Raw genomic sequence first — 27,713 nt, 5'->3', positions numbered from 1 at the left:
TGAATCTGCTTCCCCTAATGGATACCAACATGATCAGGTAATGTGAATGGCTGAAATGTAAGGATTATATCAAATGTTACTTCCAGGAGTACTGGATATTGAAAACAACTAAAAAATACAACAATAGGCTATGTATAGGGGCCAAGTAACTCACGTGTCGTGGCCCCCATATGCCGTGACCTGCACATGCCGTGACCTCACATGCCGTAGACTCAGGTGCCGCAAGCTTATGTGCCATAAACCCCCTGCAACACCTCATATGGCATGACCCTAACACACCGTGACCCCCTAGTGCCGCAATCCACCTCCACACTTTACCATTATAGAATAGAAGAAGTTACTTACCCCACCCCCTATTGCCCACCCAACCACCACCGAGTTGCAGCTGTAGAAATCCAGTGGCATGTTGGCAGAATAGCATTCAACACTTTCACCAACCCTCTGTACTGACTAGAAATAACAGGAGAAGATTAAAACCAAAAAAAATAACAGGAGAAGATTTAAACCAAAAAATATTCATTATTCATGCGGGTGGGAACTTAACTGACTTATCAATGTTTGCCACTCCCATGACCACAGTCAAGTTGCTGAAACTATTGTAGTGTGTGAGTTAGCAGACATATATTTAGTTTTAAATTTGGCGAGATTCATAATTTACTTAGGTTAGATAAATCAAGTAATATATTTAGAAAGATAAAACTTACTGTTATATTTCCGGTGCAAGCATACACAATAATATGATGAACATTCAGTTCATGTCCTTTCTGGACCAAAGCTTCAAACTAAACAAAAAAGAATTATCACTTCATGGTTGCTTGGATTTAGTTTATTTAGAACTAATTTATTCTCATGTGGCAGGCAATGGTAGGAATGTTATGTTTTACACAAATTATGCCAGATGCAAGTTACCACATACATCAACTGTCTTGCCCAAGGACACACACGTACCAACAAGGGTAGCTGCACCATCGAGACTTAAACTCGCCACCCCTGGGGTAGGAGCAGGCGTATACCAACTATGCTCGGTGCCAGGAATTTATTGAAGTAAAGAACATTAAGTTTATACCAGTTGTTGAGAATGTTTTGTGGCCCAAGAAAAATTATATTTGACAAATAGGAAGGGTTATTGGAATTAAAACACAAAACAGACTCTGTGCACAAAAACAGACCATGTGCACAAAACCGCTGCTTTTTCAGAAAAAAAATCTGGTGCCAGTTTACAAAGATTAACTATGTGCACAAAACACAGTCTGCACACAAACTTACCTTTATAATATGATGCTTTTTAGTAAGACGGGGCAACTGAAACACTTTGCAACTGTAGAAAGTTTTTTTCTGTGGTAACGGAAACTGGACATTCAACATATCATAAGTCAATGCATTTGTTATTGTTTGTGTACTTGCTCCACCATTGTTGAGAAATATGAGACTCCTGGCACCTGTACAATACATAGGGTTAAAAGCAACAAACTTTTTGGGTTGTATTAATTACCTCTGTTTGTGGAATGATAATTGGATCCCACTATATCTGATCCAGTAGGATCTGTGTTTCCATAAGCATATATCACTTTAATTGTGTCGGCCTGTAATAATGTTGTGCATTTATATTACAATATATTTATTATATGTATGCCACCGTTACAAGGTTTTATTTGGATAAATTGTTATACACATACATGGTGTGTATTCATACACCTCATGCTCACTGTCAAGTTATAACATGGGTGTCTTCATATACACCAAAAGCATGTGGTGTATTTATACACATCATGCTCACTGTCGAGTTATAACATGGGCGTCTTCTTATAGACCAGACACACATGGTGTATTTATACACCTCATGCTCACTGTCAAGTTATAACATGGGTGTTTTCATATACACCAAAAGCATGTGGTGTATTTATACACATCATGCTCACTGTCGAGTTATAACATGGGCGTCTTCTTATAGACCAGACACACATAGTGTATTTATACACCTCATGCTCACTGTCGAGTTAAAAAATGGGCGTCTTCTTATAGACCAGATACACATAGTGTATTCATACACCTTATGCTCACTGTCAAGCTATAACATATGGAGTAATATTAATTATTCATAAATATTACACCGTATAACATTAAATGAGCAAAATATACGCAACAATGGCAACATTATTACCGTAATGGTAAAATCTGAACCACTTTCACAACCAGCAAGTTGTCTTTTAAACTTAACAACCGTCCACCCATCACATTCGAACCCAGACAACAGTTCGACATTCTGTTCTGTGTCTTTTGGTGGAAAAGTGTTTCCCACTCCATGCCTATCCTGTGGATAATCACGCAAAATAAATAAAATTAGCAACCGGTTTTGTAAAAAATAAATAATTACAATTTCTAAAGTCATATGCAGCATTTTTTCTTGTAATAAAAGAGTCAACGACAGTCTTAATAGCAAAAAATAGGGTACTTTATTTTAGTGTATGCACCTCATTCCTGTTTGCAGGACACCATACACAGAAGCTTAAATAATTTCTTATGTTTTTAAATGCACCATAGATACTCACCGTTATATACGCGGTACCGCTCGCCACCCAACCTACGAACATATCAGCTCCAGTCATGGCACCGTTAGGGGAAAACCCCATCCCGATCCAGCCAGTGGTGTTTCCATGAAGCTAAAAAGATGTTTTAGGTTAATATCCTGAAACATTTAATCAACCATTAAAGTGTGCCACAATACTTCCAAAAACACGAAGTATAAGGTTGGTAGACCAAAGTTCAAATCCACAATGAAGTGTATTTGATAAAACAACGCCAACTGCTTTAGGCTATTAAGGATCACGATTACGCAGCAAGTGCTAATTATTAAGCGCGAACTATTGTAGGTCATCTCGTTTGACCCGATGACAAGGTAGTTTATTCGATCGACATAGAAGTATTGTAGTTCATTTGTTACACTTATTTATTTTCTTTTATTCAGAGGCAGCGACATTCGTTATAACACGGGTGTTCTGTTCCATACACACCCTACGCTTACGAGTTACCACGTCTGTAACTTTGTAAGTGACGCATTTACTCCGCGTAGCGGGGCAATGACAGTCATTATAAAAAGGATGTTATGTTCCTTATGCTCCATACCCGTGTACGAGTTACCGCATATCTAACTTTGTATTGAGTATTTTTTTACAGAGTTGTTTTTACGTCACTCGGTCTTACTCCCCCCTTTTTCGTTGTTTTAATTACGATGATCTTCGCATTTAATCATGAATTTACATTCAAAAACGAATAAACCAAAATAACATAAACAAATCTATAATTTGCATACACAATTCGCTTTCAAGGACATAAACAAAGTTTCGAATATAGTCTTATACTATAACAGCAGCATTACGCATGATATTTTGCATTCGTTTAGGACACCCAGTGTCTGCGTTCAGCGCACGACCAAACTACGATTACTTAATGCGACATATAATGTTTACGTCAGTATTTCCGGGTGTCATTACAGTCTCCGGCGTGTTGCGTGCAAAAAAGTTAAATCGTGGAAAGGCGAGTTGGCGTGTATGTTTATTGTGTTACAGCAAAAATAAAATCGTGACATGCGATGTTGTTTAGAATCGGTTGTTCATTACAAACATTGCATTACATGTCACTGTTGGGGAAGAGCATGTGAGAACATATAAAACTAAATACATAGAAGGTTGAGAAAGATGGGACACCTTTTGATTCTATTTTCTCGTCCCTTTTGGTAGTAGAAAAACATTCAAAGAATTATGAAGCCGTATCCGCACGACTCTCAAAGACTGTTGTTAATTGTTTAAAACACAATCGGGATATTCGAAAAAATGTGCTAAAGGTGTCCCATCTTCCCCCACGGTACTACATCAGAATTCGTTCATAATTTGTAGGTCGTACGTACTATGAGCACTTGGTATTCTCCTTAGCCAAAAAAAGCATTCATATACAGGTACCCGTGTATAATTTCTTACCTCCAACGTAATATAAGATCCGTTCACATTCCAATACAACTTCATTTGTCCATGCAAGTCCAATTCGCTATGGTGAGAATACGGTTCGGTGGTATTAGGCGCTCCATACACAACAACAACGATGCTCGCCAATACAAAGCAAAAGCAATGCAATTCCTTTTGCATTATTGCCAATATATTGAAGACCTAATCTAATAGTTTATTATTCTGCACACAAAAAAACTTTTTACACAATTTACTTGACATAGCGTACTATAAATTGTAAACTCGTGCAGTGCGATGAGAAACTACGCGTCAATTAAAATGAGCCGTATAGCCTACATACAGAAACCAACTACCACCAGTGAGAATACAACACAGCCTACATACAGAAACCAACTACCACAACTGAGAATACGACACAAACATCCTGTGCTAACTCACAGCTTAGAGATATCACGACCTGCTATTTGCATTAAAATTATAAATATAGGTAAACTGCTCAAACCTTCGCTTTAAAAAGAGAATCATCTGGTATAACTGCATAGCTTACGAAAAATTTCTTACTGAACGAAGAGTTTTTTTAACCCAAGGAAATAAATATAGTGGGGTTGGGGAAGACGGGACACCTTTAGCACAAAATATCCAAATACCCTGGTCGTGTTTTAAGCAATTAATAACAGTCTATGGGAGTCGTTAAGATACGATTTTACAATTCTTGGAAGATACGTTATATAACATTGTTTGATTATACGAACAAATGGCACGAGAATAAAATAAGTATAGTAGGGTGGGGAAAGATGGGACACCTTTTTATTCTATTTTCTCGTCCATTTTGGTGGTAAACAAAGAACATTCAAATAATTATAAAACCGTATCCTCACGACTCCCATAGACCGTTGTTAATTGTTTAAAACACGGTCAGGATATTTATATATTATGTGCCAAAAGTGTCCCATCTTTCCCCACCCCACTATATCAACTTACCTCAAACTAATACATATACTGTATGGTAAATGTAACAACTTATCTAAATAAATCTGCACTTTATGCTCTTTAATGTGCATGTAACCAATTACTTCATTTAACCTTTACTTCTCGTATTTGCGCTTTGGCATTCTATTCTAACCTTCCCTGCTGTAAAGTAAAATACATAATAAAATTATGCTGTTCCTATGGTTATAATGCGTTAACATCCTATAATGCGGTGACAAATGAGTTCGGTTTTGCTAACTTCGTGACAGACTGGTCTATGTAAATGTACGCATGTAACTAAAGTCACAGCAGCATCTGACATATTTAATAATTAAAAACTTTGAACGTTTTCCTTTTTAACACAGACGGCACGTATATACATTACGACAAATCTACGTTTTAAGCTAATGGCAGTCATAAAACCTAGTAACTGCAAAACATCTGGCAAAATTTAGTATAAAATATTTAACAAAAAACTGTAGGTGACGTAATAAAATCGTTTTTAAAACGATAACACAGAAAATGAAAGCAAAAAAAACAAAGATTCGCGTAATAGCAAAACTATTTAGTATTGGATTCTACAGATAATGAATATAAACTAATCGTTTAAAACGCAAGCTAACTCAATCATTAAAATGTCAACTAAATGAATGATCCATCACAATTGTAATATGATGTTCCGACGCCTACGTTTAAACTGCTCATTTAGCACCTGCAGTCATGCACTGGTTTAGAAGTAAATACGGCTTCTGTCCTCCGTTACTGCTTGCTGCGGCTTATCTGAAGTAGCCAAGTGTAAATGGCTGTTTGATGGTAAAAAACCCAGCGATATATCACGAGACTCACAATCATGTGCTGCAAGCTGTTTTTTTACTGTGACGCTTCAGTAAATTCCTACTATTCTATTCTAAGCACGAAGCGTGGACACTCCGTGACCGCATTATATGCCCCAGGGTTATATAAGCCTATAGTAGCCCAACCTAAAGTAATTTAACTTTGTCGAAGCTTCTCTGAGAAAGTATAACAACAGCGTAAGTTATTGGGAAATGGGTACGTCACATGATAATGACGTAATGTAAGATCTGGTTTTGCTTCGGGTATTTTTCACCGAAACGATCGAACGAATAAAGTTATTTATTTAACCTTGCGTGGTGAATAACTCATGCATAGCCTCGCGTGGCGGCACAACGACAGTTGCGGCTGCTTTAGTACATAAATACACTTTAGTAGGGTTGGAGAAAATGAGACACCTTCTCATTAAAAACGTATCCTCACGACTCCCATAAACCGTTGTTTATTGTTTAAGCACGATCACGATATTTGGATAATATGTGCTAAAAATCTTTTCCCAGGCTACTATATAACTTTGTACGTGAAAATTTGAATAACCAGTTGGTGACCACTGGGTTGGATCACTTAACGTTTAGTTTCTCGTCTAAAAATATTCATTGCACAAAATCAACACACCAACAACGTGAGGAAATGACTCAACTATCAAAACTTTCCACCACCAGTAAAGTAAAATTTCCCACAAGAACACCAGACATACCATTGACATGAAGAATCAGGTTACGCAAGCTAACGTTGGTAAATTAAACATTTCCACCAGTTGTTTATCTTTTTATGTGCGACAGTCCCACGCGTTTCTATTTTACGTGGTTGAGGTCTTGATGCGATATACGCCAGAGATTAAGGCCAGGGTTAGCCGATTATCTTGTTCTGTGTCATCACACAGAATCATATTTCAAATATATGTTAGTACGTTTCACAGCAGTTCAAATGCGACATGTCATTAACATATTACATTCTTGTTGCTGCCATGCGATGAAAAATGTAGCTATGTTTTTCTAGTTGAAATAAAAAATAACATTAATTATAACCAACGTTTTTTATCTGTATATGAATCACAATTTAGACAACCCATTAAGAAACATTTTGTTAAAGCATTTACAAGTGTCCTGCCCAAGTACACTCATATTGGTAGCAGTGTGGAGCATCGTCGTATGCAATGCCGGCAAAAGGTTCTATTTTGCTTGACCTTAAGCAACATTTGATAAAACACGTCACGCATGCATTATAGCAACCACGTTTATTTTCTAGAAATCATTGCAATGTATATTCCCCTAAACGTGACGTAACAACTGTCATTTGGTCTGGCGCCGTGGCAAAGTTGTTAGCGCGCGATTGTTCCAACCAAGTGATCTCTATTAGGTTGTCCATAAATTATCAGCCATACATTAAAAATGCACAAATCCCCCAAATATAACCTACAAAGTAACATACATGGTAACTCGTAAGCTGGCACAAGGTGTTTGAAACACCCGTGTTATAACGACTGTCGTTTTCCGGCCACGCGAGGATAAAGTAAGTTACATTCATTCATTCATTGTATAACTGTCTGTCACATGGCACATGCGTAATTTTCTGTTACGTAATGCAAAACAAATCATCCAACCAGAAACACAATTCTTACACACCCAAAATTAACAAATACTTTAATATCAACGAAAACAACTTCCTTCTACAACTGGGTTACGGCTAGTGTCTTGCCGAAAGACACATACGCATATGGCAGTGCCGAGCCTCGAAACCATACCCTCTGATCTATAGGTAAGCGCCCTTTTTTTATTTTTTGCGTTTTTATGTTTTTTTATCCTGACCAGAGTCAGATGTAAAAAAATAGTTGAAGGACTCATTGTAATACTCCTTTCCATGAAATTCTTTAACAAAAGGCGAAAGAATCATGCGTTGAAGCGGGGTCCGATTTATTTTATTTTTAAACAGGAGCGCCACCGTGCGGTATTTTTAAACTTAAGCTACGCATTGTCGAATGGTGGTGAAATTAACCCTTGAATGGAATATTATAATTTACACGGTGATGCCAACAACTTTGTGATTTCTATTTTATCTGCTTAATAAATATTTTACTCGGATTCGCAAGAATAAACAACCGATGGTCATCGCAGTTTTGTCATTGTTTTCCTTCTAAAACGAACACACAGTAGGCTACTGTGAAGTTCATATAGTTAATGTGACTTGTATAGGCTATACTGAAACTGCTTGCCTATAGTTAAGGCCGTGAAACGTTTTAAAAGTTTCCGGTTCTGTTTCATATGGGCTTTTATGTTTTAGAAGAAAAAAAACACGAAACAAAATATTAAAATCTTAAAACAGAAATTTAGTACGGTAAAACGAAAATATAGGTAACTATGAGAAATTTGTTTCTCTTAAACTATTGATTGTGTCATCGTAACGCTTTCCGCTAGATTATGACAGAGAGAAAGTAATCACATGTTTTCAAAAAACGAACTAACTCAACGAATTTTCGTTTCAGAAACAAAATTACCGTTTTGGATACAAAACTACGTTTTTTTGCTTTTGCAAGTATATAGTAGGGTGGGGGAAGATGGGACACCTTTTTATTCTATTTTCTTGTCGCATTTAGTAGTAAACGAAAAAAATTCAAAGAATTAATAAACCGTACCCTCACGACTCCCATAGACCGTTGTTATTTGTTTAAAACACGATCAGGATATTAAAATATGATGTGCTATAGGTGTCCCGTCCTACCCCACTCTACTATATATAATGCGACAACCTGCGTTCGTAACTACAATTGATTGTAGAACGAGTTTTTTTTGATTAATTTAATGAACGTGCTGTATTTTGGTCCTGGCTGTCAATCAAACTAAATCATTATCTTTTATCAAAATATTATTTTTTCCGATTTTCTTCATAGGAAGTGACTTTTCAGGGCATGCGCAATAGAATTCGGACAAAATCTTGCACTGTCTTACACGATACCGAACAAATTTCGTGAAAGTAGAAATCTGTTACTAAGTAACATGTCTACAGTGTTTATTACATATTTGTTACTATTTTGGATATATAGTAGGGTGGGGGTAAATGAAACACCTTTTCATTCTATTTTCTCCTCCTAGTTAGTAAACAACATTCAAAGAATTATAAAACCGTTCTTACGACTCTCATAGACCGTTGTTAATTGTTTAAAACAAGATCAAGATATTTAGATGCTACGTGCATAAGGTGTCCCGTCTTCCCCCACCCTACTGCATATACTGTGATTATACAAATCAATACAAAAAGTTGTCTCCGTTAAATTGTCCGCCCTTACCAGACAAAACGCAGGAGTCATTTGGTAAACCGTCAAAAATTACCTTATAGCGCGCAAAACGAAGTTTCCCCAAGTTTTATTATAGCAGTACATATAAGCAAATGCGACTTTTTTTAAGCATTCAGTTTCAACAGTGGATTCCAAGCAAGTTAATTCTCAGTATTTGTCGGCTTTCTAATTCTCTCGAAACCTCAAGATAATTTAACGTCGCAACCGAAACATGAAATTCGGGATTAAACACCGTGCATACAACAAACATGGTGTAGGATGTTGCGTGAGTCATGCGTGGGCCAGTATGGGCCGCATATTAACGTCGTCTATAAATAATTATGTTTACTGATAACACTAAGATGGAGTTATCAGCAGACAGGTTTTGCAACTTTCAGAAAATAAGTATACCTTGGACTTTAGCGTAATATCGAAATATCCTGATCGCTGTTTAAACAATTACCAATGGTTTGTGGGTGTCGTGAGAATACAGTGTTATAATTCCCTAAATGCGTTTGTTTACTACCAAAGGGGACAAAAAAAAACAGAATAAAAAGATGTCCTATCTTCCCCTAATATGGTTTTAGCTTTGCTAATATGTTATGGCAATTTTCGTTTTTTAAATCATAACAATTGAATTGTTATTACATAAGCAAATCACGGTTGTTGATATCCTATGGTAAAATAGGCATTTTCTTCTGATGTCGACTGAGCGCCAGGGCTAGGTAATGGCTGCAGGTACAACCCGTTGGGGTTCTGGGTTGAGATTTCTGTTGAACAAATCAAATTAGTGTTTTGTTTGCTAGAATTTTTCACAATTTTGTTTTTATGTAGCATTAGCAACATATTTAATGATTTGATAATTATAAAGTATAGCTCTGCGGGGTAAAATGGGAAAATGTCAGCACCTAAATTCCATATTTCCCAATCAACAATTAAGCAACAGTTTTTAGAGACGAGGGACCACAACTTCCTAATGTTCCTTAATATTCTTTGTTTAATAACAAATGGAATAAGAAAGAAAATGAAAACATGTCCCATCTTACCCCAACCTCCTATAAGTGCCAACAGTCGTGGCGTACCCGATGCATATATTGAGCAGGCTAAATATAAGAGGAAACACTTCGCTTATTTTCTTCTAACTAAATGCAAATATGTTTTTAACTGTAAGGATGTTCTGCCAAACGTTGTTTTGTCGCTATATTCTGTTTTTTCGTTTAATGTTTTTTTTTCTTCGCCACCATAATTGAAGAGACAAGTAAAGTTATTATTATATTATTGACGAAACCCACCTTCGTTTTCACCAACCGAGTGATAAAGAGTGTTCTTCACCGTAAGACTTACACCAGTGTGAGCTATGCCGTCACTTCTATTTTGCACCGGTGCTATTTCAGAATAGTTTGGCTGTTCGGGCAGACTTCGGTAATTTAAAGGCACGGTTGAAACGGATTCATACCCAGCACCCTCTGTTAGCGTGACCGGCTCACCAGCAGCGCTGCAATCTCTTCGCAAACAAAACTTTAGTTAAATCGTGTGCATATCGCGGTCTAGCACGAAAGACTTTCCGGGTATCGAAACTTCTTGATAATTTAATTTTTAAGACTCATATCCGCTTGTTTATCTGACGCAGATTTTACATGATGCCATGCAAATGTTTTGTACAGCAATCACCCACAAAGTTACATTCGTGGTAACTCGTAAGCTGGCACGAGGTGTATGAAACAGAACGTCCGTGTTATAACGATTGTCGTTTTCGGTCACACAAGATTACAGCAAGTTTACATTTACCATTACTTTTACATATAGGCTATGGTTTAGTTTAAACTCTATAGGTTATTTATACATACCGTTGTTTTGGTTTTCGAAGTCTGCAAATAATAACTATGGCGATTAATGCAAAGCATAATAAAGCCACGGAACCCAGCACAGCAGCAAGCAAAGTTATATTAACCGCTGTTCCAGTTGGCTTGCTTTTCGTTACAGTAGTAGTTTCTTCTAAAACTAAAGGGAATTTTTTACATTTTTACAATGTTTTCATGTGACACTTTTTATTGATGTACAGTACTGTGGGGTACATTGTTACACCTTTAGCACATAATATCCAAGTATCTTGATCATGTTTTAAACAATTACCAACGGTCTAGGGAAGTCGTGAGGATACGGTTTTATTTTTTTTGTTTACTACCAACTTTAACGAGAAAATAGAATCAAAGGGTGTCCCATCTTACCCCAAACTACTATATATATTACCTTGGGCAGACGGTGTGCTGACGTTTTGACGAACGGCGTTAGTAGCTAATATTACAAAAGTAGGCGGAAGAACAACTGTTTTTGTTTTTCTTGTTATTGTTGGCATAGTTGTTTGTGTTGTAGTTTGAACAGAAAAAGTCCTAAAAATAAAAATTATCATAAAATTATCACGTTTCATATAAATGCCATGAAATATCACATTTTAATGTATTGACGCAAAATTAGTTTAGTATGTAAGAATACATGCATGCGCGGGCTTTGTATATTTTGTATACACTTTATAGTTACAATTTTATGATAAACTTACATTCCTGGCGCACATCTACGTCGTGTGCAACTCTGAGTTCGTCTTTCTTCAGAAGAACCATTTCCCCCAGCGCAGTTGTATGCCAGCAAATTGTGGCTTCCGCTCTGAAGTCATTTTGGTTTAGTAGTTTTAATTAAATACAACATGACTATGGGGTAAGATGGGATGCAGTTAGCACCTAAATGGGACGAGAAAAAAAATAATGGAACATGTTCCATTTTCCCCTACCCTACTATATAGTAGTGTGGGAGAAGATGGGACACCTTTAGCCCGTAATATCCAAACATCCTGACCATGTTTTAAACAATTAACAACAGTCTATGGGAGTCGTGGGGATACGGTTTTCTAATTCTTTGAATGTTCTTTGTTTACTACCAAATGGGGTGAGAAAATAGTATGAAAATGTATCCCATCTTCCCCCATCCTACTATATCATAACTTTTATTTACTTCTTCAAATAAAGCAGCGAAGATCTTACTTGAAATGGCAAAGATAAGAAACATTACCAACCAACATAAGCGTGGTATTGGCGCATATAAATTACCTTGTAGCATGATCTTGCTAGTGTTTGAGTTCCTCTTCCACAGTTGGTGCTACATGGCGTCTGTGCACCCCAGACACTCCATTGACCAGTACATGATGATTCATCGTAACAACTTTTCCTTTCCATACAAACTGCCATAGTTGTGCTGTTCACCATGCAACTTCTCCGCCGAGATCTCTCCGCATTATAACAGTTACGAAGTCCTCTAGCGTTGCCAACACATCGACTCCAACTTGAAATAGCATCAGAAGGCGCCCACGTTTGCTGCAGCCCAGAGCAATAACAGGTAGTCTGACAATCCCCAAGTTTCAGTAAGTTTCCAATCATAAATCCAAAGAACAAAGTTTCTTTTAACCTAAACATCTTGAAATTCCGGCCTAAAACAACTAAGGTATCTTGTAAACGGTCCAAGATTGTTTTTGCCCAGTCCAGGAACTCGGTCGTCGAAACTACCATATAGAGAATGGAGAAAGGGAGTTATATTAAAGATACGTGCAGCTGCATCTTATTATTGACGCGTAATTAACAACGCAACATTGGTCGGGTCGTGGCAAGACTCATTTCATACACAGTTTCCGCCGCTACGTCAGAGCATATTACTCCCAAAATAACTACGTGCAATGTTCTGGTAACTTCTCGGAAAAATTGTATAAAATCTCCCACTGTTCTAATTAATATCTGTCAATATTTTGAAGTTATGTATTGACAGGTAATCCCTTATGAGGGATACATTGGTGGCAGAAATGCTGCAGGCCTGCATTTATAACAGGTTTGTCAAACCAACAGTCGCTCGACTTGGTAAAGTTTAAGATTGTATTTTGAGTGTTCAAAGTTACATACTCTGTTTTAAGTGATTAAGCGAGTTATACCCGTTTATCCATTTAACAACGGTATATAGCATACCCGTGGTATTAAAATATAAAACACATGCGGTAAACCATTAGAATTGTCAGCCATACAGAAAAAAGCACACCCACAAAGTTAAATATGCGGTGACTTGTAAGCGGGCAGAAGGTGCATGCAATGAAACACCGGGGTTATAACGACTGATGTCGTTTCCCGGCCACGCGAGGATAAAGCAAGTGACATTTATTGATAACTCTCATATATTAAAATACCGCAACCACATTTCTGCCATGAAAGTTACCAAAGCGGGACCAAAACTTTTCACTAATTGCAGTCGGCGTTTATTTATGTCTAGAAATTCAGTCTCGGACGCGTTTGCTTATATACTAATGGTCTGCAGTACTATAGATTGAACTAAATGACTCATAGGACGATTCAGACTTTCGTTGTCTGGCTAAAAGTTTAATTGTATAGGTCTTATTTTTCTATCGCATAAGATTGGATTTGGAAAACGAACTTTAGGCAAGATGGGATACTGTTAGCACATAAAATCCACATTCTACAATCTTTTTTAAAAAATTAACACGCTCTTTTAGATTCGCGGACAACAGTCATATAAACCCCTATAGAACGCATAACACGATTATGTAAATTATTCCGTTGAATGTTGCACCACTAAAAGGACTAATGACGTTAACCGAGCTTCCACAACTATATGACAATGCATGGCGTGCAATAACGCATACGTTGACAACTTGCATGGAAAGTTGTTGAGTGTCAAATACATGGTATTAGTAGAAGTACACATACTTGAATGTGTCCTTAGGCACATACTTCTTTCAATTAGAACTTAGATTGTTTAATTAAACGCTGTTTACTTAATTTAGGACAGTCTTTTCTTCTCTTTTTTTATTAATAAGCGTTGTTTAACAATTGTTGTTTTACCGTTACTAACCGACTTTTAACACTTTCCGTTTTTTTTTGTAATCGTGACCAAATAAGAGATAAAATGAGTTTCGTTCATTCATCCTTAAACATTTCGGGCGCCTGTAATTTCCGACTGGTTTGTAATTTTCCACATCCAAATCGTAAGTGGTAATTAACACGCAATACGAACGGATCTGCGGCATAGAAATAACATGATAAAATGTTTGCTGCCTCGGGGAGGATGTTTTATCTTGCATATCACCGCAACGACACACCCACTCACATACCAAACACTACCACACAAGTGGGCCAAGCTGGATGACTGAGATAAGCAATTAAATAAGTTACCATTCTCCTAATCCAGCAAAGTGCACGACTTATACAACATTTTCGTCGGTAAAAAAACTGAACATGTAGGCTATGGTAACTCGTAAGCTGGCGCAAGGTGTTAAACCCGTGTGATAACGACTGTCGTTTTCCGGCCACGCGAGGATATAAAGTAAGTTACATTCATTTATTCACATTCATAGTAGAGTGGAGAACAACTTTTTATCCTATTTTCTCGTCCTAATTAGTAGTAAACAAAGAACATTTAAAGAATTATAAAACAACATTCTCAAGACTTCCGTAGACCGTTCGTAATTGTTCAAAACACGATCAAGATATTTGGACATTATGTGCCAAAGGCATCTTATTTTAGCCCACAGAACTATACCTGCTACTATATAAGTAAGGCGTGGTGTTAAACAAGTGACAATGCGTATTTAATGTGGTGATATTTCGTTTCCTGACGTTCAATGACTTTATCGTTGACGCGATATATCGAAATAGATTGTTCACCGTTAAGAACGATTAAGTGTTTTAATCTGTCAGTATAATTAGCACATATAAAGAAGTGTGGTATATTCGTGCGTATTAGGTGGGTAATTACTATTCGTCATCAGGATAATTATTCGAAATGTGATTGCAAATCCTCTTTAATCCGGACACACTAGCAGACATAAGGTTGAATCATTTTTCTATCGCATTGGAATATGATCTAAATTTAAACTTTGTTTCTGAGATTATAAAGTTAAACTGTCAAGTGTGATTACTGGTTCAGGTCTTTTACGTCAGAAAATTCGCCGGAACGAAAACCAGTCACTTACAAAGAGCCTTCTAATATGTATTTAGTGTTTATGATGACTCTTGCCAATGTTAATTGCGGAAACATAGATTTTCCAGCACGCGTGGTCCGATGGTCTTTTTCTGACGCATTCGCGCAGTACCTGTGACCTCGATTTTGTGCCCGCATTACTTTTTCCCGCTGCGAACGCTAGCTATAAATACGAGATTATGACGATACGGAATTCACTTTATACGTTTATAGTACAGGTACTATTTTGAGTCGAATTTCGAAAGAGTTTAGGAAAAATGAAAAGTTTAGCGTTTGCGTTCGTGTTTCTTACCATGTGCTGGTCGTTTGTCTCGTGTGAGAATAACGACGTTTGTAGTAATGTAACTGAGAGTTACAAGATATGCACAGCGGTTAGAACATTAATACGACATCAAAACGCATGCGATCCGAACCATGTGCGAGTGCTAGAGCGTCGTATACAAGTTTTAACAGGTATAGGAGTAACTGAATGAATGATATTCCTATTTATAACGTTTTTTTTTATTCTATTTTTAATAAGTTGCTGACAATTTTTATCTTGCCCCAAGACGCGTACGTCCAAATGCTAGCAGCAGGGGACCTTAAGAACCCATACCCTCTGGGCTAATACGACGCACTAAGCAATGTGCAATGGCGCCGGGCAACTAACGAATATAGTTTAATACATTTTTATGTGGTGGAATTTAAATCTTGGCAATCATGTTCCAAAGCTATGACCCAACCCTTTAAATGTTTGTTTGCTAAATTAGAAATTGATCAGATTAAATTAAAGCGAACCGAAAACGAAGTGAATATTTTAAACCCAAGAAAAGATAAATATTTACATTGTATTTTACTCAGGTACGCTTAATCGACTCACCATCCAAAAACGCAGGGGAGGTAAGTATTGCTTATAATCAACTACCCGCGATTTTGTGTAATAATATGTGGTAACATGTATAAGATGGGACACCTTTTCAATCTATTTCTCCTCCAATTTGGTAGTAAACAAACATTCAACGATTTTTTATAAAACTTTATCTTCACGGCTCCCACAGACCGTTGTTAATTGTTTATAACACGATCAGGATATTTGGTTATTATGTGTGAAAGGTGTCCCATCTACCCCCACCCTACTACAACTATACCCGCGATTTTGTGTGATAATATGTGGTAACTATAAGTAGGGTGGGGGTAAGACGTGTTTTAAGCAATGAACACAGATCTATGGAAGTCGCGAGGACACGGTTTTATAATTATTTAAACGTTATTTGTTAACTACCGAATGGGACAAGAAATAGAATGAAAATATCTGTCTCCCCCTTATTATACAACTAACTGCAAACATGTGAAATTTGTGATAACATACTTTAAGTAAACGGACTAATATTAAAAATGAGCGATATCATGAAATTTAATCTATAGTGTGTCGGTGGTTATCATAGATATGCGGAATACAAATTATGCGGTAAATCCATATTAGACTTCTAACTGTGTAATTAAGAACGTTTTGATTCAAATCTGTTCTGAATATTAAAAAGATTTAAACAAATTTTATGATGAAAATGGAAAATTTTATTTATGAATTTATGAACATTTTATCTGTTAACTTTACTGAATATGCTATAATATATATATTAGTGTGAGGTAATATGGGACGCGTTTGGCACATAATATCCAGTTGTCCTGGTCGTGTTTTAAACATTTACAAACGGGTTATGCAGGTCGTGAAGATACGATTGTATAATTTTCCGATTGTTTTTTGTTTACTACCAAATGGGACAAGAAAATATGACCCATTTTCTCTTACTTTGCTATAATACGACTCTGATGTTATAAAATTCGCAGAGTGTTCTGGGGTCATCTACCGCGGAAAATGCTACTTCCTATTGGACGACGGTTGTGAGCCAAACATGAGAAGTTATCAAGAATCTAAGGAGGCTTGCGAGGCCCAACAAGGGCATCTAGTCAAGATAAGGGACGCAGCAAATTACAATTTTCTTTTCAACTACGTTCTACGCAACGCTTATGACTTTATGAGCGAGAACCGAGATTTTGTTCTGGTTTGGACGGGAGGGGCATGGGATTACGAGGTGAACTTTAGATTGATGTATTGAATGTAGTTCCACAACTAATTCCCTATTCTGTTTTTATTTGGGATAGATTGTTTTACACCGAGCGACTTCACAAACGAACCAGTGGCATGAAAATATAGGAAACTTTAATAATAATCAATAGTAGGGTGGGGGAAGATGGGGCTCCTTTTTATTCTATTTTCTCGTCTAATTTAGTAGTAAACAAAGAACATACAAAGAATTATAAAACTGTATCATCACGACTCCTATAGACCGTTGTTAATTGTTTAAAACACGATCAGAATATATGGATATTCGGTGCTAAAGGTGTCCCATCTTCCCCCGCCCTACTATATGTTAAAAAACACATGCCTAATAAAACAAAGACCCGAAAGACAAGTAATGCGAAACACAGCATCATGTGCATTACTTTTTGCATCTTTTATATTTACCAAACAAGCTGTAGTTCCACCAAAGCTCACGTGTTATTTGGTTACACGAAAAAATTAAACACTTTTTAACTTTCTAGCGTGGACGGGTGAGGTTCGAAAACAACCAGACGACGACATATTCCCCGTGGAATGTTGGTCACCCACTCAACATGACTGACCGTACAAATATTGCTATGGCAGTCGCTACTAGGCCCATACTGCGCGGTATGATTGACGTGCCGCCATCAAACCAGTTTTATCCACTTTGCGAAAAAGTCATGAGGTGTAGGTACGGGAAACGTAATAGGTAATTCTGGTTTCGCATCAAAATTGCCAAATTAATTTATTAATCGATTACCAGGATGTTATTAAACGATGCATAATTACTTATATGTGGATATGCCCATAAGCCGTATGCTGATATATGCGTGCTCGTGTGTAAGCCTTATTTTAACATTGTCGTGATCTTTTCTATTAAAAATATCAAACTTGAACGTAGATCGGTTTGTTTCATTGCATGATAGTGGTTAGTAAGACAAGAGTCACGTTGTCATATACCAGTAATGACTATGCTCGGGTCTAAATTTCATGGTTCATAAGTTTATTGGTCAGAATACAAAGTCCAATTACGGTGGTTACGTGATTCGGAGACGTGTACATTACTACATTGCACTTACGTAGGCGGGGTGTGGTATCGGGTGTAGAACGAGTTTCAAATAAAAAAAAAGTTTTAAACCGCCGGATTCGACCATGGCGACTACGAATTATTTATGATTGTATAGGATTCACGTGATTTTTGTGTTGGGGTAATGGGCTAACTGTGCCCTAATTCCGATGCCATGGTTCGCTGTAGGGCCTTACACTTGTACAGAATTTTCATGAATAACGGGAAACAAGAATAAGACGATACGACGATAATTACGGAGATAAAATTGGGAAGAAAATAGAAAGATTTGAATTAAATACTGCAATGATTGAAAAATTCAACATTAAGGCAATTATTTATAGTACTGTGGGGGTAATATGGGACACCTTTATCACATAATCTTCAAATATATTGATCGTGTTTTAAACAACTAACAACGGTTCATGAGAGCCCGTACGGTTTTTAATTTTTTAAACTTTCCTCGTTTATTAACAAATGAGTCGGGAAAAAGAATAAAAAGGCGTCCCATTTTACCCCAACCTACTATATACGACATTAATCTCCTTGGCCGATATTGAACAACAAACTGAAGAAGGGATGGGAAACATGATAGGGTAGGTAGGTGTTTCGCATAGACTTGTATACAGTGGACACTGCTATGACAACGCTTGTGTGTAATCAGAATTGAAAAAAAAGAAAAATTCTTAGAATTGTTAAAAAAAGAAAGAATTCTTAAAATTTTCGAAAAAAAAGAAAAACTCTCAGAATTCAAAAAAATCTCTCATTAAATTAGACAGATTTTTGGCAGATACATTATTGTATTCCTAGAACGTAAAGTTCATATTTACAAAGATAAAGTTTGAATAAGGTCGATTATGCTGCGGCAATGTTGTGGGTTGGTTATGCCAGAGTCTTGAAGATCTTCCTCAGTAATATCGCTGGGAATAAATTAATGAAGATTTAAATATGTTCGTCGAAAACATATGTAATATACTCACCCTATGAACTCAATACTGTCCCAACCATTCTCTTGCAATGCAGGAGCATATTGTTGCAACCGAAGAATGGAAAGTAGCTCGGTTACTGTGCTTGGTGGACTGACTAAAATAACATTTAATGAACGAATTCTGTGACGTACGATGGACGTTTGGAAAACGGTTCGTTTGGTTAAAAAACGCTTTGAAACAATGTTTAAAAAGCATGAAATTCGGCTCCGTGGCACGGTGGTTAGCGCGGCTGCCTCTAACCAAGAGGTTAGGGTTCAAGGCTCGTTGCTGCGTGGGCGTAGGTATCTTTGGGCAAACATTTTATTAAACCACACACCAACTATTATTGGCATGATAACCATAAACAAAGCCATGTAAATCCCAAGGACAAAGATTGTATCTTTGGGTAAGAAACTTTAACAGTAATTTCTTCAACACAGTGATCACTAATGGCAGCAAAACAATATAAAAACACAAAAAAACAATTACCTACAAAGTGGTAACCCATGGGCTGCCATGAGGTGTATGAAACAGAACACCCGTGTTATAAAGACTGTCGTTTTCCAACCACGCGATGATAAAGTAAGTTACATAATGCAACTTGCATTCATTCCTAAAACAATCATTTGTTTAACATATTCATAAAATAAATATGCCAAACGACTGCACGCGTTTTACTGCATTCCTATATAAAAAGATAAAAAGACAACAACGTCAAACAAATTTTTTTCAAACCAAAAATATTTGTTTACCTTCAGCTGAACGAACACGAGGGCCACCATGTGGTGGGAGTAACCGTGGATTGACTGGGGAAATCCTACCGCTAGATGGGGCTGATGAGGCGTGAACAGTTTGTGGGATTTGTTGGTTTAGTTTTACCTTTAATAATAACACGGTTTAAACGGTAGATGCTATTAAATATATCAGCGTGGTTGGGGTATGATGGACCATGTATATAGGTTGGGGTAAGATGGTCCATGTATATAGGTTGGGGTAAGATGGTCCATGTATATAGGTTGGGGTAAGATGGTCCATGTATATGGGTTGGGGTAAGATGGTCCATGTATATGGGTTGGGGTAAGATGGTCCATGTATATAGGTTGGGGTAAGATGGTCCATGTAGATAGGTTGGGGTAAGATGGTTCATGTATATGGGTTGGGGTAAGATGGTCCATGTATATAGGTTGGGGTAAGATGGTCCATGTATATGGGTTGGGGTAAGATGGTTCATGTATATAGGTTGGGGTAAGATGGTCCATGTATATGGGTTGGGGTAAGATGGTCCATGTATATAGATTAGGGTACAAATAAGAAATAGATTAACAATGCAAGGTAATTGAGCAACTTACCTGGTTATGATTTGATGATTGACTGAATGTGGATGCTTGGTTACCCTGGTTCACATAGAAGGGCATTGTTTCAACAGCTATCTGTGAAAAGGTTTATAATTCTATAAGGAAAAAACCAGGACACTTGATTAAATAACATAATTTTTTATCCTCCAATGATATTGAAGATTATGTTATTTAAACTAAGAAGGGAAGGGTATCAACAGAAAAATGACAGTTGTTAAAACAAGTTATGGATAAATGCATGACGTATCTTGGAATTTAGGTAAGAGTCCGTTTGGTAGTAAACAAAAAAAATTTAAGAATTATAACTGTATCCTCACAATTTCCGTGGACTATTACTGATTGTTTAAAACATGATCAGGACATTTAGATAATATGTGCTAAAGGTGTCCCATCTTTCCCCACAGTAATTTAACTGCTTTTTATTAATTATATCAATACTTATTACAATTTAATTCATATTTACATTTGTTTGCTGCTGGTTGAGAATCAACTGCATTTTTTCGAACTCTGCAAGTGCGTCATCCAATACATTCGTTACGGTTGCACTCGACGAATTCGGGTTCGGAGAACTTCTTGCAGGGGGTATTTTTGGCCTCGGGGTCGGGACTGGCACATTGGCGCTACGGGGTGTGAAAGTGACCCGTTGGGGAACAACTGGGGGTAAAGTGGCGTTAGGGGTAATTGTATAGATCAGGGTTTCCTAACCAGGGTACGTGTTCTAGAGGGTGTGGTTTTTAATCATTAAGATTGATTTGGTTTTTCCATATACGCAATTCTAGAAGGTGGGCGAAATTGGTTGGTAATTTGAAAGAGGTGCAGCAAGGAAAGGTTAAAAACCACTGGTATATAGCTTATAATATAAGCGCAGTCAAAATGTGGTAAGCGCTCTTGCCTCCAGGAGGGTTGGGTTCAAAGCTCGATGCTGCTACCATTGGGGTGTCTTTGGCCAAAATACTAAACTGCAATTATTTCAACCCAGTGGTCCGTTACGGGTTGTCTAAACTGTCAGCCAAGTACATTACAAGAAAAACACCCAAGGATAAATAAGTTGAAACAACAGTATATATTATGTCTTGCGGGAAGAGCAAAACACTCGTATAAACAAGTTACATGCATAATAGAGTTAAATTACCTGGTGGATCTGCACTGAACTGGTGAAGCAGATTGTTAAAGTTGGGGCTTGTACTTATGGTTGTTGTGGAAGCTGGTGGTCTGTTGTGTTACGTATTATATTATAGTATATGTTTTATATTAATGTATTATAGTAAATTTATGTAGTAATATGTATTGTATTACTTCTACCAGGCATAATTCTTCAACAGCTCTTCTGATATAAAAAACTTAATGTATTTCCAACATTTCTTCTGTCATTCCTGCCAGAAACGTCAGAAACACACTCGTTTTTTATACCAGATACCAGATAAACCGTTGAGAAATGATCATAGTATTGATCTGTTATATATTATGGAGAAACTCATTTAAGCTTATAAACTTACCCCGAAATAGTTCGGTTTACGGCTGGTTGGGGTGGGTTCAATTGGCCACGAGGTGGAGCCAGAGAGGTTTGTGCGGCATCTAGAAAAAAAAGTGTTTTTTTCGGGGTAAAGATTTTATATTTAAAACGTGTGCATTTTTGAGTTTTTTGATGCATGTAAACAAGTAAGCATTTTTTTTGAGTATTTTTGTTAGTCATGCAGAAAAGAGTTTTTAATAATTTTCAGAAGTTAACAGTTAGCGGTAAAACGTGTTTGTTGCAAATATGTAGAAACACATAAAAAATGTGGATTTACCATTTTCAGTTTCTCCGTAAACAGCAACTTCTGGCGTATGTTGTGTGCTGGAAGTGTCTGCTATGATTCTATTCGGGGAACTGGGATTGAGAAAAAACAATTAGTAAAACAAGAATGTAAGGTTGCTAGGAAATACCAGACAAAAAACCAAGTCCAACAAATTGTTTTTTACTTTATATTTTTTATGGAATTTGGCAATAAAAACTTGGCAGATATAGAATATTAAAATCCAATTACAGTAGTTTATACTTACGGGGCACGAGGTCTTATGTTGGGTTTAGTTGGGTTTAATCTTTGTTGTTGTATTTCATTTAAATCACTGTATGCTGCTTCTGGTATAATCTAAGTAGAAAGTTAAGATTTTATTTTTATAATGTATTACTGTGGGGTGTTTTCAAGCTAAACTTTAAATGTAAAAAAATTAGACATAAAGATATGAACCATACAGTCAGTGGTGCAGCCAGGGGGGTTAGGGTGTCACGGCACCCCCCTTTTAAACCAAAAAAAAATTAATTAAAAAAAAAAAATTTTTTTTGCTTAAACCCGCCCATATTTTTTCCAGCTGCGCCACTGCATACAGTACTGTGGGGTAAGATGGGGGACCATTAGCACCAAAATATTTTCTATAGGCATTTCAACAATTAACAACGCAATTTTATAGTCAAGGTGAAATAAATAAATAATTTTGTAAATATTCTTTGTTCATTGCCAAATGGGATGAGAAAATAGAATGAATGGACCATCTTATCCCACCAGTCCACCCTACTATAATACTCCACTATGATAACACTTTTGCCAAATATTAATAACGAACTATTACTTTAAAGCATTATTGTATGCGTGTGTGTGTTCAATTTTTAAATTAAATTTTGCAACTCAAAATATTTTTTTCAATTTAAAAACTTAATTCTCCGATTAAAAATATTTCACCCAATTTTAACATTCTTCCTTACCTGGGACTTGATTCTTCTACCCTCTTCGTCCCGTGGTCCTCCGATTTGGATGAAGTCGTAAGTTTTCTCTCTCGGAGCTCTTGTGGATTCTCTGAAGGAAAAATTAAACTTTTTTAAAAGTTCAAAAAATTACAAACGACAAACATTATAACAGAATGTTTCAAAATGTTAGTATATATACTGAGTGTATAAATTGGTATTTTATATAAATAACGTATATATTTCAATGTTGGTGTATACAAATAGTATATAAAATATATTCCCCACCTAGCTTTTACATGCATCCTTCCACGTATTTGACCGGATTCTTCTCCTCTTCTTGTTAATCTTTCTTCGAATGGTTGAGCTTCCGTGCCAATCATTGAACGGAGGGCGATCACGCACTCAGCTGTCAATCAAGATAAAAGTTTCTCAGCTGTCAATCAATAAAAGTTTAAAACATCACAATGTACACCTAATGTTTTGCAGATTTGCAATACACATGTAGTAACACTTTTTAAAAATCATACAAAAATATAACCAACAAAATATGAAATGCAAAAATTCAATATAATCATAGAAAATATAAAAAATAACAAAAATAACCCCAAAAAATGTAAATTTTGATATATATATATAAATAGATAAACATAAGCCGGCATACTACATTACAACTTGCATTATTATATTTAATACAAGCAATTTAAGAAAAAAATATAAACATTAACATTAACAAAATATAAAAATCTCCTCAAAAATTTAAAAATAACCAAAATAAATATTAAATTTTATGCCTGTAGATTCTGTGGGAACATTACAAATGGCTTCATTATATAACACATAATACAAGGAATTCTACAAACCATGAACTTCATTGTCATCTTCTGCACGCACAGCCACCAATATATGTTGGTCAACCAGGAATGCTTTATCTGATATGATGGGTTCTAACTGTTCGATGGAATCTTTGTTCCACTTTATACGGGCAAGGTTTGGCCCTACATCGTGCGTGTCGAATTTCGTGTTTCGACTGCTTCGAACTGGTTCTGGATTTATGGAATATTGAGTTTAGGTAACTTGAACTATTATGAACTACTTTACTATTATAATTTACTTAGCCAGGAAAAAGTAAGGTTGCTAATAACTAATATGTTTGGGAAATTTTAGTTTTACAAGTTAAATTGAGTTTTAAATTGAAGTTATTCCGAGTTTTTACAAGTTATTTTGATTTACGACTTTTTTGTACAGCCTTTTTATTATAGGAATTAAAATGAGCAATATGAGGATCTGGTGTTATGAATAAGTAACAGACAATAAATAAGTCCCAACTAATTTTACAATATAATATTGACTACTCAACACCTGCCACACTGCATGTTAAAAACCATTAGAATTGAAATGAACATACTTAATGCGTTTACAAGTATAATACTGTATGGATACCTAGCACATAACATTTTATATTTCCAAAATTAGTTTTAAAAACCAGTAAAGCTCATTTAGAGTTGTGAGGATAATTATGTTAACATTTTTTGTAAACTATGAATTGAACGATAAAAGAGAATGAAAACCTGGACTATTTTACCCCAGCCTATCATATCAAAACTTACTGTTTAGACAAACGGAGTAAAACTGAAGGAAGAAAGATGTTTTTCCTGGAACTTTTAAGATGACTTCCACCCATTCAAATGTAATTGTGGATTTCATGTCAAATGTTGACGGATTATTCCGAATTTCTGTGAAATTACATTAAATAAACATATATAAATACAATAAAAATTAGTTCAATGATATATGCATAGTATGTGGCATTGTGGCATATGGAAGACAACAAATTAAGGTTGATTAGGTCTATGGTCTACTATATAAATACAAAAAAAAAGCAATACATATGGTAAATACTTCAGAAAGTGGATTAATGTAATTTATTTCTTTGCTTAGTTAAATGGAAAACTAACTCACACTTTGGTACTGTGTTGTCAGTTAGTAATTTTATTAAATGCAGTGTATTTCTAACATTTCATCGAGTCTTGCCAGATGGCATAAGAATCGTCAGAAACACACTATATAGTATTGGTCTGACGCATGTTTTATGACGTCATCATAGTTAATTACCTTCGTTTGATACGTATTGACCTCTTACTCCAACTTGGAAATTGGAGAAAAGCGGGGAATGATCACTGGACATTATATCGTCACTGCAACCTGAGAAGAGGTTACATGTTTGTAATGTTTAGGTTTATTTATAGTTTGTAGTTAGGTTTATTTATCCTATTCTATTGTATGTGGGCGAGGTCCCGCAGCGTGGCATAGAATAGAATAGAATAGGTTTATTTACATTTCCTCACAGCACAAGCACATGTTTAGAATGAATGGCCAACAAGTCAAAATCACTGAACATAAATGCACATGATTGGGGGGTTAACAAGTTTATAATTATTATGTGCTTACTTTGAAGGTTCAATTCGATTGCAAGGCTGACGATGCCATTTAATCGGTTAGAAGTTATAAGTTTAATTAAGTTAGTAGAAGATATTTATGTCACTTTCTGTGTGGTAACTGGTTAGCGTTCATTGTATTTAACAATTTATGACGCAACGCCATGTTATATTGATAATGTCAACAGGTTTGCTTTTCCTGTGTTTTAAACAATGAACAATGGTCTATGAAAGCCATAGAATACAGTTTTATAAATAGAATGAAAAGGTGTCCTATCTTTCCCCACTCTACTATATAATATACTAGCATCACTTACGTTGTCATGAAACGAAACTCATGCTTACCGTAAGCCAAACAAACATTGTGTGTTTCGGGGTAGGATCTCCACAGCACACGGTCACACCACGATGGGACGTTAATACGAATCCCTGTCTTCTTAACCTTAAGATGTGAGTAAGCTTCCCTGGTGCCTCGCTCGTATCGATAAGTTGGTGGGAAACAAATTTCATCCTCGCCTGTGGAAGTAGGGAGTGGTTAAATAACTGTTATTTTGTTAGATAAATAATCTTCAAACGTCTCTTCTGGTAAGAAAAATGTAACGTGTAATTCTGACGATTCGTTCGCCATTTGGCTAAGCATTATTATGGGAATGGTTTATTCGATGTTTAACATCATTTTATTATTTATCTCATCGTAAACGTTTAGCAGTCACCAGTGGGGTATATAACAGATTTAAGTTTTTTTTTTGTTTAAATTGAAAAGAGGAACTAATAATATTATAATAATAACTTTCAGAGTCTCTTTAATTACAGCCGCAAAGATTTATAAATATGTTAGAAAAAGATAGGATATAGCGACAAAACAACAGTTGTTAAGACACACTTAAAAACATATATATTTGTCGTATTTTAAAAACAAAAATATATTTGTATATTAAGTCGTATTTACATTTAATTGGAAGAAAATAAGTGTCGTCACTACAAAAAAATTTAAATTCCTAACTTTTTTTCTAATATCTATCTAACCACTAACCTTAATAACGTATGATATGAATCAAAAGCTTTCTAAAACTTAAAGATCATAGTTATTAAATAGGCTTTTTATGACTTAGGGTTATGACTATTGTATCTGTGTCTACGTAAATACATTCTATGAAACGAGGAAGAAACCGGTTGCTTTGTTGACCAATCCCCTTAATATGAATACACCATCTCATTATGTCAATAGAATAAAGAAAGTAAATATCATGGAATGTTTGTACAATGTATGGAGCTGATAACAGAGGAATATTATGGGGAGGAGAATGGGACACCTTTAGCACATAATATCTAAATATCCTGATCGTGTGTAAAAAGTTAACAGCGGTCTATGGGAGTCGTAGGGATGCGGTTTTATAATTCTTTAAATGTTCTTTTTTTTACTACTAAATGGGGCAAGAAAATATAATGATAATGAAAAGGTATTTTTTCAATATTAGTTGTCAATGTAACTCACTCTGCTAGGTATGATGGGCTTACTCTGCAATAAACCTCACCTAGCATGCTTTACACTAGAACCTCACCTATATAGAACATAATTCTCGATTATACCATTATGGCTGTATATCATGTCATTTGGCAAGACACTTAACAGCAATTGCCTTAACCCAGCGGTCACTTATGGGTTGTCTAAATTAACAGCCATATATAAAAAATATAGATTTATGAAAAAACTTACAATATAGAAAATAACTCACTAAGTCTATGTGTATTTTAAACTTGATTAATTTGCATTGCACCCACAACAGTAAATAAATAAGCAGATTTTCATAAAAAACTCACAATATCCAGCAAAAGCTTTATTTAATTCCTTTTCTCTTCTAAGTTGGTCAACTTTGTATAGAATCGGATATTCCTTCTTCTGTATATGCGCAAATATTTCAGTGGCCTCCATTTCCAACCTAAGAACATTAGTTCGTGTAAAAACCTTGTATTTATTAAATAGATTAATCTNTTTGCGG

The 27,713-nt window shown here is 35.9% G+C and overlaps 4 protein-coding genes and 1 non-coding gene across 8 annotated transcripts in view; 1 reads left to right on the top strand and 4 right to left on the bottom strand.

Annotated features, from left to right (window-relative positions):
- Positions 1-4,198, bottom strand: part of LOC100178650 (DBH-like monooxygenase protein 1) — a 13,131-nt gene extending 8,933 nt beyond the window's left edge. For 2 of the 3 annotated variants that reach the window (XM_009864220.3, XM_018811550.2), the window contains exons 1-7: positions 3,975-4,198; positions 2,550-2,660; positions 2,162-2,311; positions 1,493-1,583; positions 1,267-1,439; positions 705-782; positions 346-450 (exon numbers count right to left, since the gene is read on the bottom strand). In XM_009864220.3, the coding sequence (XP_009862522.1) occupies positions 346-450; positions 705-782; positions 1,267-1,439; positions 1,493-1,583; positions 2,162-2,311; positions 2,550-2,660; positions 3,975-4,139 (873 nt within the window). In that variant the 5' untranslated portion in view covers positions 4,140-4,198. The remainder of the gene's footprint in view (positions 1-345; positions 451-704; positions 783-1,266; positions 1,440-1,492; positions 1,584-2,161; positions 2,312-2,549; positions 2,661-3,974) is intronic. The other variant, XM_026840723.1, reaches the window with a different exon arrangement.
- Positions 4,199-7,580: 3,382 nt separating this feature from the next.
- LOC113475262 lies at positions 7,581-7,696 on the bottom strand. Its single transcript, XR_003397007.1, has one exon. It is a non-coding gene; the product is annotated as a U5 spliceosomal RNA (small nuclear RNA).
- Positions 7,697-9,123: 1,427 nt separating this feature from the next.
- Positions 9,124-12,985, bottom strand: LOC108949452. 2 transcript variants are annotated; one of them, XM_018811688.2, is made up of 6 exons: positions 12,153-12,985; positions 11,609-11,712; positions 11,302-11,441; positions 10,899-11,046; positions 10,344-10,555; positions 9,124-9,821 (listed from the first exon to the last, which is right to left on the bottom strand). In XM_018811688.2, exons 1-6 carry the CDS (start codon positions 12,606-12,608, stop codon positions 9,709-9,711), a joined length of 1,173 nt encoding a protein of 390 aa, XP_018667233.1. In that variant the 5' UTR covers positions 12,609-12,985; the 3' UTR covers positions 9,124-9,708. The 2 variants fall into 2 exon arrangements, with proteins under 2 accessions (XP_018667233.1, XP_026691774.1); XM_026835973.1 differs by having other exon boundaries at positions 10,899-11,052; positions 12,153-12,982.
- Positions 12,986-14,997: 2,012 nt separating this feature from the next.
- LOC100183766 lies at positions 14,998-18,504 on the top strand. The gene is made up of 4 exons (XM_002119192.5): positions 14,998-15,534; positions 15,922-15,960; positions 16,909-17,153; positions 17,665-18,504. Exons 1-4 carry the CDS (start codon positions 15,339-15,341, stop codon positions 17,875-17,877), a joined length of 693 nt encoding a protein of 230 aa, XP_002119228.1. The 5' UTR covers positions 14,998-15,338; the 3' UTR covers positions 17,878-18,504.
- The window catches only part of LOC100180571 (phosphatidylinositol 3,4,5-trisphosphate 5-phosphatase 2B), an 18,391-nt gene continuing 8,824 nt past the window's right edge, over positions 18,147-27,713 (bottom strand). Inside the window, exons 16-31 of the mRNA XM_009859178.3 lie at positions 27,535-27,653; positions 26,059-26,229; positions 25,391-25,480; positions 24,886-25,011; positions 24,139-24,321; positions 23,564-23,684; positions 23,297-23,387; positions 22,597-22,685; positions 22,344-22,423; positions 22,050-22,128; positions 21,686-21,765; positions 21,017-21,207; positions 20,548-20,628; positions 19,951-20,077; positions 19,211-19,313; positions 18,147-19,150 (exon numbers count right to left, since the gene is read on the bottom strand). Coding sequence (XP_009857480.1) covers positions 19,057-19,150; positions 19,211-19,313; positions 19,951-20,077; positions 20,548-20,628; positions 21,017-21,207; positions 21,686-21,765; positions 22,050-22,128; positions 22,344-22,423; positions 22,597-22,685; positions 23,297-23,387; positions 23,564-23,684; positions 24,139-24,321; positions 24,886-25,011; positions 25,391-25,480; positions 26,059-26,229; positions 27,535-27,653 — 1,825 coding nt within the window. The 3' untranslated portion in view covers positions 18,147-19,056. The remainder of the gene's footprint in view (positions 19,151-19,210; positions 19,314-19,950; positions 20,078-20,547; positions 20,629-21,016; positions 21,208-21,685; positions 21,766-22,049; positions 22,129-22,343; positions 22,424-22,596; positions 22,686-23,296; positions 23,388-23,563; positions 23,685-24,138; positions 24,322-24,885; positions 25,012-25,390; positions 25,481-26,058; positions 26,230-27,534; positions 27,654-27,713) is intronic.

This window comes from Ciona intestinalis, chromosome 1 (genome assembly GCF_000224145.3).
Source record: "Ciona intestinalis chromosome 1, KH, whole genome shotgun sequence".
Taxonomy (NCBI): Eukaryota; Metazoa; Chordata; class Ascidiacea; order Phlebobranchia; family Cionidae; genus Ciona; species Ciona intestinalis.
This window is presented reverse-complemented; position numbering and strand designations above follow the sequence as displayed.

Bases quoted from the DNA above. Each gene is read 5' to 3' on its own strand.
- LOC100183766 (XM_002119192.5), top strand. From the start codon at position 15,339: ATGAAAAGTTTAGCGTTTGCGTTCGTGTTTCTTACCATGTGCTGGTCG. The intron at 15,535-15,921 runs GTATAGGAGTAA...TATTTTACTCAG, and splicing joins TCGTATACAAGTTTTAACAG to GTACGCTTAATCGACTCACC. The intron at 17,154-17,664 runs GTGAACTTTAGA...TTAACTTTCTAG, and splicing joins GAGGGGCATGGGATTACGAG to CGTGGACGGGTGAGGTTCGA.
- LOC108949452 (XM_026835973.1), bottom strand. From the start codon at position 12,608: ATGGTAGTTTCGACGACCGAGTTCCTGGACTGGGCAAAAACAATCTTG. The intron at 11,442-11,608 runs GTAAGTTTATCA...TTTTATTTTTAG, and splicing joins CGTAGATGTGCGCCAGGAAT to GACTTTTTCTGTTCAAACTA. The intron at 11,053-11,301 runs GTAATATATATA...AATTCCCTTTAG, and splicing joins CAGCACACCGTCTGCCCAAG to TTTTAGAAGAAACTACTACT.